The 10,823-nt window shown below is 38.6% G+C and overlaps 1 protein-coding gene across 7 annotated transcripts in view; it reads left to right on the plus strand.

The window, feature by feature from the left end:
* The window catches only part of spop (speckle type BTB/POZ protein), a 99,522-nt gene that overhangs the window by 39,940 nt on the left and 48,759 nt on the right, over window positions 1-10,823 (plus strand). For all 7 annotated transcript variants that reach the window (XM_082529083.1, XM_082529082.1, XM_082529081.1 and 4 more), the window contains 2 exons: window positions 5,183-5,386; window positions 8,840-8,961. In XM_082529083.1, coding sequence (XP_082385209.1) covers window positions 5,300-5,386; window positions 8,840-8,961 — 209 coding nt within the window. In that variant the 5' untranslated portion in view covers window positions 5,183-5,299. The remainder of the gene's footprint in view (window positions 1-5,182; window positions 5,387-8,839; window positions 8,962-10,823) is intronic.

Below are 10,823 nucleotides of genomic sequence, written 5' to 3' on the forward strand. Positions count from 1 at the left end.
CCTAGCCTCCCAATGCTCTGTCTACTTTACTCGTCCTCCTGACTATCCCTCTTGTTTCTTTGCTAACCCTTTTGAATGCTTTCCTGTACCTCCTCATTCAAAGCCAAGTCTCCTTTTCTCTGTCCACAGTGTACACCTTCTTAGCAAATTACCACTTCAGCTGTACTTTCCCAGTCCTCCCCACCTTTTGTCACCCTATGTTCCTGCCTCTTCCTGAAATGCATGTTCACCTCATCCATCCTTTTCTCTGCCATCTGTGCTTTTCTCTTTTTAACACTATATCTCTCTAACACCACCTCATCACACCTGTTCCTTTTTACTTGCATTTCTTCATCGAAGAACATTCAGCATCAACGCTTCAGTTTCTACCTTCAAACTCATGATCCTGGCTGATATTCTCCTCACCTCTACAACATTGTTCACATGATCCTTTCTCCATTTCTCTTCCTATCTACACCATGGTTGTTAACCTGTGCACCAACGGATCCTGCATGGAAATCTTATTGGTGATCTACACGTTTTATCTGGCAAACCCAAGCAAGTCTAGTTAAATGATTGGAAATGTTTTAAATATCAAATGTCTGGCAAACTTGGCATTTCTTTGATCCTGTTAAGATTATTATTATTTTTTTTTTAGAAGGGCCAATAAATACTTTTATCCTGCAATGAAGTAAAGATAATACTCCAACAGCTAGACATATTGAAAGTAAACAAGCTAAATATGCATTGTTCTCACTGACACTGAGGTTGGGAAGGCTGTGCAAGCGATGTGCATCACCAGCTATTCAGATTGTCACAAGCACAGATGGAAAAACAAATGAACAGAAATGTGTCCTCGAGTGTAAATATGCATTGTAAGCTCTTCACAATATCAGATTTGCAGATGGAGGTAACATATGCACAGAATATGCTATCACCACGTAAAATTTACAGATGGAGTGAATATCGCAGCACAGGAATTATTACACCATGAGCCGAGTGTCATGTATTCACTTAGTGTGTAACATGTTAGTGATGTGGTACCGGTATACCGTGGGGCTGTAACAGTCTGGACAGCTGGTGGCCTCTAGCTCTCATCCTGATGGCAGAGGCAGACGCAGCATCACCTCGCTTACCTCTTGTTTATGCAGAAGAAGTTGAATCTATCTGTCTTTTGGTTTGTCAGAGTCTCTTCCCTGGCGTGTTGAAGTATGTGACAGAGAGATGGAGAGAGATGGTGACTGGACTGGTAGAGTGCGAGCAGACTGTCTTTCTGTAATGAATATAAATGGGCTCCAGGTCTCACTCTCCTCATCTGGCCTACCTTTCTGAAAGCAGACATGGGATGAGAATGTGGATTGAAGTTGGCCCATCCTCCTATACTCCTTTTGCTACACAGTCACACCTTCTGCATTATACATACAGAAAACAGAAGATCAAACTTGTTTTGTGCCATGCTTTTTTTTGCCGGCTGCATTTTGGTTTTAAGGTGTCATTTGAAAGGGGCATCTTGAACATAATCTTCTGCAAGGTAAAAGGTAAAAAATGACGACGTGCCCTAAGGAAGCCCACAAGTTACACTTATAACTCAACATAGCACTGAATTCTGATCTGTAGGGTACATTTATTCTGCTTATGTAGTTTGTAAACTATTTCTTTTTCTAATTATTCACTGTCTGTAGTCCTGAAATGTAAAAAACTGAGGAAATTCTAATGTCAAAGAGCTGATAAATTGTTGTATATCATTTAAGATTAAGTGTGTGTTGAGAGACATTAAGTGTAAGTGTGTGGAGAGACATAAACCATTTTGACACTTATGTGAATGTAAAGTAAGAACATTTGTTAAAACATGACTTCTTGAAATGAACCATAGGTTAAAAAATGAATGGTTGCAAGAGGTTTTAGTGCTGAGGTTGTTGTGCAGAAAATCAGGAATGATGTGTCTTGTCAGTCAAGATTTTGTGATAATGACATTTTCAATAAAGATGTGCAAAAACCGATGTTGAAGGACAGGAGTGCAGAACATTTTCTCTTTTCTACCGTGCACTTTCTGTTTTTGATTAAACTGTAATTATTGTAAGTGCAGAATGGGTTAAAACCAGAGTGGCAACATCCAAGACTATAATAAGGCTCATGCAGAAGTGCCAGAAACGGTTCTTCATTTCCAGTTACTCAAATGATGACAAATTGCTCTGAAGATGAGTCCCCATGGACTTCTGTGCTAAAATGCCCAGCAGAAATGAAAATTTTTTGCAACAGCTGTTTGGGGGCAAACTTTTAAATAACTCCCCTGTACACATTTTTGTGAACATTTAACCTTTTAGCATTATTTTGTCATGACTAACAGTCGCCTAGCGTTAGCAGGTTTCTGTGACTGTGTGATGTTGTCCATCAGTCCATCGCAGCACTGTTAACCAGGCTCTGTAGTTTTATCTTGTAACTTAACAGTTACAAAAAACCCCCAAACAAACAAAAAAGGAGAGCCAATGCCACAATGCTAAAACCGAGTCTTCGAAATGGCAGTTTACAAACCAGATGGTGACATCTTTGTGACTCAATTCATTTTTATATGGCCTGTAAATTGCATGTGAAAACCATGCAGAAAATACTTTGGTGAGCTTGTGACATTAGTTTTTCAGATTTAAAAATAGAACCTCTTACTTTAGTGGTGTTCAATACAACAATAGCCCTCAAAAATTGTAGTGGTAAAGAAGGACAGGTCATTTAGTCTTCACAATGCAGCATCCCTAGCACAGCGTTTGTATGCTTTTGTTACAGAAGAGTAAACTGTTGTCTAGTTCTTTAGTTTGCTGTATTTGCAGGCAGAGAAATTTTGATGTATACTCTGCAGAATCTGAACTTGTTTGCTGTTCTTCTGCATTGCTCTCTCTCTTTCTAAGCACTTCTTATCCTCATCCTAATTTTCACTGCTTTTTATCCAACCTTAGAAGTGCTGATGGCTACCAAGTAGCTGCAAAAAATTCTTCAGTCCTTATCTGAACCACAGCACCTCGATTACCTCTTTCCTTTGTCTTTTAATTGCCTTTGGGAGAGCACAGTCTTTGTGCCTGCCATACACTGTAATGTGACAATATTTATTTTCCCTACATCATATGCATTATCACCTATTAGCCATTCCTTTCGTTCACACCGTCATCTTCAGATTCCTGTGACAAATGAACTGTCTGAAGACATTTCTCCTGAGGGAGTCCTATGATTAGCACGCATCTCCTCTGTCTCTCAGTTGTTATTGTTGCTTTTCTCCTACTGCTTTGCTCTTGATGTTTGTCATGAAAAACAAGGAAAAAAAACATCCCAAGCTTTTTTCTGGTTAAGTGTCATCTGGGTGTATTTAGAAAGCTGTGAGGCTGTTAGCAGTGCTGCCAGTGTTGTCATGTTTTCTTAAATTGATTTCCTGTGATTACTAGGCATTCATTGTGTTCTTTAAGGGACACGATACAAGAAAGCCACTTGGTAAATTGTGCCTTGAATACACTGTGATACAATACCAGAATAATGACACGAGGAAGCACACGCATGTAAAAAACCACCCTCGCTCACTCGTATAGACTGTAATTAATTGCCAGGAAGTCTCAGGTAATTTAAATTGCAAATGAGTACAGCTTTTTTTTCCTCCCGACTTTTTTTTTGATTAATATTTTATTGTTTTACTGAGCGAAAATGCCACCAGTGTTTTCATCAGATACAAGTGGCACAAAAGAAGAAAAGGGGGCACTGAATTGAGATGATCAGATTCAGGTGTTAGCTCTAAACATTAATTAAGTTGTCTGGTTCCAGAGCCGGTGAGGTCCGCGTGTCGCCTCTTCTGTTTCCAATCCACTTACCAAGAGACAGAGGTTCCTCTTACCTTTTTACCCCTTTCCTTCCCTTTTTTTGTCTCTCTGGATTCTTGGTCCAGTACTGTTTCTGCCAAGTTTTCTTAGGTCCTAAACTTGTCTTTCAATCAGACACTAATTAAGCAATGGAGTGGAAAGGTTTCTCTGGCAGGAGATCAGGGGGACTTGCAGGTTGAGTGAGAAAAGCCAGATCTTGAGACCTTGATGACTTAGGTATGAAATTTGTGGAGAGGAACTTGAAAGGAGCGTAAGGGAATGAGACGAGAGGAAATGAGAGATTTAGACAGCAGAGAAATTACACTTTGAAACCAAACCGTGCATATTCCTTTTTATTTTTCAGTAAGATGTTCAGGCATTTGAGACTGCTAGTATAGAACGGACCAAAAATTAGAATAGGAAAATAATGAGGAAACTCCGCTTTGCTTCAAATGGAAGCGGAGAGGTGATGTAGCCGTTACAGTCTAAATCTGTACCGCAGTATTCTGGAATAAAAACAGCCTTGGAACAGGTGCTTATCAAACAAAACTTTGACCTTTCTTAGTCGTTTGAAAGTAAAGTGTGACCTTGTGTGTGTTGTGAGTACAGACTGGCTGCTTGAGATGAAAGTCTTAAGTCCTGCCCTTCACTTACAGCCACAGCGGATGGGATGCAGCCTGGCTGGAATCACGTGGCTGGCACAGCACTCTGTTCATCTCAAAGCAAAACAAAGACGAAACCACGCGCAGATAAAGGAAGGGTTCCCTTAGTGAAGCCGAGTGCACGCTGCTGCTGTGCTTTGACTGCCAAAGACTCTTTTAAATAATAATAATAATAATAATAATAATAATAATAATAATAATAATAATAATAATAGATACTTTATTGATCCCCATGGGGAAATTACTTGTTTTTCTCTGCATTTGACCCATTCACTCAGTGAAGCAGTGGGCAGCCCACTAAGCAGGCGCCCGGGGAGCAGTGTGTTGGGACGGTACCTTGCTCAGGGGTACCTCAGGGTAGCCGTTAAGTGGATTCGAACCCCCGACCTTCCGATCATGGGGTGACCACTTTACCTACTGAGCTATCCCTGCCCCAAAACAAATAAATCCAGAGCCCTTGCTTCCTACTTACTGGGAAATACCACTCAATTATTCCAAACATTTAATTAAGAATTGCCATGACATGTACAAAGAGAGGCACATACACACATGGGATGCACAAGGTCGCAGATTTCTTAGTTATCGGTTTTGTTGCTTTAAAAGTCAAACTGTTTTAATGGCTGTATTTCTGTGACACTACAGGGAGCCTGTAGCTATTTTAGAGTCTGTTGTACTGAATTCAACTTTCTGCTGTTCTCTGTATGGCAGGGGTTTAAGAGGCAGCCAGCTTGACTGATTATTGGACCTTTCCTACCTCATACACCTCATACCACCTCATCCCACATCTGGCTGCTGCCACTGCCCAACTCTGTGCTCTCAGCATCAATGCTGGCAATGTCCAGAGTACCAAGTCCCCCACCACCGGCAGAAATGTCCAGCAGTCCTGTGGCTGAGAGCTGGTGTTATACTCAGGTGAGTAATGCATGACTTTTTATATTTTGTGTTTCACTTTTTCACTTCCTTGTGTTTTACTAAACTGAACCGTAATCAGGCCAGAATGCATCTTGAAATATTATAGTTAGATTGTCAGGCATTACTTAAGATGGTAACCACTAACCAGTGCCATTAATCAGTCTCCTGTGTCTCCTGTCCTTTTGCCTGGAAATTAATCTCAGCACACAATGCTGAAGGATGTCTCAATTCCTAAAATGCATCTGAAGTAAAAAGTGTGTGTGTGTGTGTGTGTGTGTGTGTGTGTGTGTGTGTGTGTGTGTGTGTGTGTGTGTGTGTGTGTGTGTGTGTGTGTGTGTGTGTGTGTGTGTTTTAACAAAAGTATATCTGATCACATTGCACCACGTTTTTAATTTAATTAAAAAGTAGACTTAATAGATAATATTTTGCTGATTTGCAAAACCGTTGACCATCTGAGATGAAACAAATACAGCTGTAGTTGGGATATAACGAAGCAATTTATGACACACCTGTGGCAATAGTTGTTTTCGCTAGAAATACATTTTAAATGAGGCTCTGAAGCAGTGATTTTTAATTTTGTTCAACGCCTGTTGCCTCAGCTCTTCTCTCCTCATATCTCTTTATCACCTCCTTCATTTGATACTCTGGTAAAATGCGAAAAAAGGAAATGAAGATGTACAAACTGAGAAATAAGAAATGGGGTATATTTTACTGGACTGCTTTTGTAACCATAATTTTAATTTCACCCCTTGTAAATGCTGAGGTTATTTAATTTGTGGTCTTTAAAGATGTTAGAGGATTTATAAGATTTTGTCTTTAACCAGCCCGAACTCACTTCGGCAAGCTTCCTCGTAATGTCTTTAAGTAGTTATAAGGAATAGTTCTTCAGGAAATTCCAGACATCTTCTTTGGATGTCATCTGCCTTTTGTTCACTTTCCAGATGATCCCAAACTGTTTAGATAATTTTGAAGTCCAGTCTCTGGGGATGTGAATCCATGCCTGATAGTTGTGTGTTCCATTGTGTGTTCTTCCATCCAGGTGCTTTTTTTTTTTTTGCATTGGCAGTGTTTTTGGAATCATTGTTATGCTGAAAAATGAAGCTGTTGCCAATCAGACAGTTTCCAGATGGTATTGCATGATGAATCAAAATCTGACAATATTTTCTTTTTTCATTATTCCATCGTTTCTGACGAGATCACTGGCTGAAATGCAGCACCAAAGGATGACAGAACCTCTGTGTTGTGTTGTACCTCTCCTCTGACTTCTTTAATACATTTTGAAAATGATTTGATATAAAAATTAGAAATTTGGATTTAGCACTCATTAAGACCTTTTTGCTACTGATTTTCAGCCCAGTTCTTGTGTAATTTGGCAAACCTCAGCTTTTTCTTCTCATTTCGCTTCCTTAAAAATTGCTTTCTGACAGCCACATTTGCACTGAGACTGTTTCTGATAAGGGTTCAGCAAACAGTAGATCAATCAACTGATGGACCAAATACATTTCTCAGGTCCTGTGTCTGGTGTTTGCTGAATAACACAACTTTTAGTTATTGTTATTATATCCCCACTAGACGGGCAGGCAACGTGGACAAGCAGCTTTTTTAAAATGTGATTACATAACGAGGTAGCGTAGGAGTTTTGGTACCAATAGGTGTAGCTGCTAAAATTCTCAGACAGGTTTGAATCCCGGTGACCTTTATCTTAAGGTCACAGGGCAAATTCTGAATGCAGTCACTTTTGAAATTGATACCATAGGTGTTTCCACTAGGAGGCTGAGGGTTAGCAGTGGTGGCTGCAAGTGGTTTTTAGACTGGCCACTTTTATGGCCAATAGCTCTTTGGGAATCAACTTGGTGTTGCAAAAACATTATAAAACAATGTTTGTTTGTTTTTTGCTGCATTTTTTACAGGTTTAACTTTCCTGACCGTTTGCTACATAGCCCCTTTAAAAACCCTTTGTTGCCATTTTTTCCTGTTATGTGTAGATACAACACTGCTTTATCACTTTTGTTAAGTTCCTTTTTTATGCTTGAATGAGTCAAGTTAAGTGACTTACTAAACAAACAAACCAAAAAAAAAATGCAGGTGAAAATGTTCATATTTTCTGGTCTGAAAATAAGTTAAAAAGCAGCTAATTTTTAAATGAAACTATGATTAACTAGCCAGGAGAACTACTGCTCAAGACCACGTTAAAAATTAGAAGAACGTTTGGTTCCTTGGAGGCAAAATATAACAAAATGAGGCCTGACTCAAGACTTTTGCACAGTACCATATGCACTACCTGGCTGGATTTAGCAAAACAATCTAATTCTACCCCAGAAGAACTCTGAATTTAGTAATTTGGTAATTACTTGGTAATCGGTCCCTTTTGTTGGATGCTTTCATGCAGTCAGGAGGTTGAGATACTCTTTTTTTCGGTTCCTCCTTTTGTTGTTTTCTGCCCGTAGATTATCAAATGTCAGTTTGATTCATGCAAGCAAAATTATCTTCATCATTTATAAAGTACAATCTTTGCTTTAGAATTGGCTATGCACAGTCTGACAAATTGCTTCAAGCTTCTTCAAACATTGTTGGTTTGTTGGTAAGAGATTTTTGTTGCCTGCTTCTTATTTCTGCTTGAGGCTAGAGGCTCAAGGCTATATTAGCAGTTACTACTATAATTTACACCCAGATTACTAGATAAACTGTCAGACGTTGAGCTATATTGCGGGTGAACTAGGTTCTGTGTTTTAACAAGGTGGCGATATCGCGGTTTCTTCTGCATCAATTTTGAATGTTAAAAAAAGTTCTCTAAACTTACAAGGTGCAGTGTTAAATTGGAGGAGTAATTCAGCCATAAAGGTGTTCTTGAACATTGTTACACAATATGTATCTTTTGCTTTAATCAGCCTGGTGCAGCTTTTGCTAATCTTTAATGGTGAATCTTTTTTTTTTTTTTTAACTTTTTTGGTATTTGTGCAATATTAAATCTAGCTTGCTGATATGCTTTTTCCCTGATGGCTTCTACATTACCAGCCAATTTTTTTATTTTTTTTATTTTTTTATTTTTTTAAATAAAAATTGATGTCATTTTACATGTTTTCTTTGTTTAATGGTTATCTGTTCTATGAAATTGTATTTGTTATAGTTATTGCAGTGTAGGCTTTACTAGCTCAGATAACACTTTCCTGATAAGAGCAAAGCTAGATAAAGTATGTCATTGATGATGTCTGTTTTTTCATCTCTGCTACGTCCTTGAAAAATTGTTTTTTTGTTTTTTTTTTTCCGTGGCTACTTTTCCATTATCCTTTCTTCTTTCCCTTCGTTTGTTGTCAGTGTTTATTAAGATGAAAGGCAGTTTTGATGTGCGGTTTTGAAGTCCTGGCTGACCAAAGACCACTTACCCATATAGAATAGATAAATATATAAAAAAGGAGATCTGGTTTCAGCCGATCCTGTGCTTTTTCTATGCAGATCAAAGTGGTGAAGTTCTCCTACATGTGGACCATCAACAACTTCAGCTTCTGTCGTGAGGAGATGGGAGAGGTCATCAAAAGCTCCACTTTTTCCTCAGGAGCCAATGACAAACTCAAATGGTTAGTAAAGTCTCATCATTCTAGCTAACACATATAAAGTACAGCATTCCTGCTCTAAGAGTGCTTTTGGAGAATGTCCTTTCAAGAAGTCGTCTTAAGGATTTTCAACTTAGATCTCTGTCAGTGCGCCCCAGGGCAGCTGTGGCTACAATGTAGCTTGCTATCGCCAGTGTGTGAATGTGTGTGTGAATGGGTGAATGACTGAATGTAGTGTAAAGCGCTTTGGGGTCCTATGGACTAGAAAAGCGCTATACAAATGCAGGCCATTTACCATTTACGTGATCTACGTGCTTCTACACGTGGAGTATCAATCATTGCTCTGTGCCTTTTAACGTGTCTGTGTTTGCAGTGTTTATTAGCATATGTTTTGAAATTAAAATATACCTTCTTGCATGACACGTTAGTATGCATGAATTGATCTGAGGTTAAACCCACATTTAAATTGGATTACTTTACTCTGAGATGAGGGGACTTTGCTCTGAGATGAGCACCCTCCTGCTTGTCGTGTTTAAAATTATAGGTTGAGTTTGAGCAGTTCACACCTCCCATCTTTCCTTGAAACATCTTGGCAACTCCCCAGGAAGAACTGAGGGATGTGGAGGATGTGGCTAGGTACACAGAAAATTGCTCTATAATTCTTCGTCCGCTAATATTCACAGTCTGACCAGGGGAAAATGGATAAATGTATGCTGAATTTTCCAGATCGTAGCTTTGGACTTTGTTTGATTCCTGCAAAGTGTGGCAAAAAATGTTCAAAGAAAAAACTGTTATGTTTAAGGTGCTACAGTGCTTATCCATCCTTGTCAAAGCTAAATTTTTGAAGGCAGTAATATGATTTGATTTTGTACTAGTTTGCCCTGAAATGACTTGACAGACTTATTCCATCCGGTGTTGGAAATGTACCTAATTGCCGAGAGTGCAGCTGTACAAACTGGCTAAGTGAACAGCTACTGGGCTGTCATGCTTTGACTTCCGTAGATGGCTGAACTGATGAGTACTTTTTGGATCCACATCATCAAAGATTTGTGTTAAGTATGACATGCCAGTGATTTCATTTCCACATAAGTCAGGGTCACTCATTTAAAATCTCATGCATTTATGTAGTGGCCAAAGATATTTTAGGGGGATGAAGGCAATGATTATGTCCTGGGATAAAACAATGCAGTAGTCACTATGGGTTATGTAAGTTGCTTGTTTAAATTGGATGCAAACTGTGTCATGTTAAAGAATGATGACTTAATTAGTCTTTTGTTTCCGGGTGAACGATTCTGTTATTTATTTATTTTTATTTTAACCATCTGTAGCATAACTCTTTTTCAGTTGCATCTTTTTCCAGTGCACTGCACTGCAGATCAGCCCCCCAAGTTGTACAATAAAAACTAGAGACAAACATAAATGAATTAATAAGAACTTGTTAAGAATTCAGGCCAGGTTCGCTTTTCTTTTCATTTTCTTTTACCTTATAATACTTTTTAAGTAGAGGTTATTTAATTTGAAAAATGTAAGACTTACTTGGCAGCTGACTATGACGTGATGCCAGGATTATTACAGTAATTCATATAATGTCGTAAAATATTATTAAATAATTTCCAGAATTAGTTTCCAGATGCTTAACAGTCCATATGGCCATGGTAAAGTGTTTGATGCTACTTAAACTGTAACAGGCTGTGCAACAAACAATCCATATGTTGCAAACACAAAGCTATGATTCTTTTGTGAAACTGGTTTCTGTTGCATTGCTGAGGACCCTTTTTTCCTGTGATTTATTTTAGATTTCTGATGTTTATTTATAATTATTGCGGTTTCATATTGAAATATTAGGAAAGCTCAGACTCTTTGCTCAACTACGTTGTACCACTACT

The sequence above is a fragment of the Aulonocara stuartgranti genome (assembly GCF_965226115.1).
Source record: "Aulonocara stuartgranti genome assembly, chromosome: 4".
Classification (NCBI taxonomy): Eukaryota; Metazoa; Chordata; class Actinopteri; order Cichliformes; family Cichlidae; genus Aulonocara; species Aulonocara stuartgranti.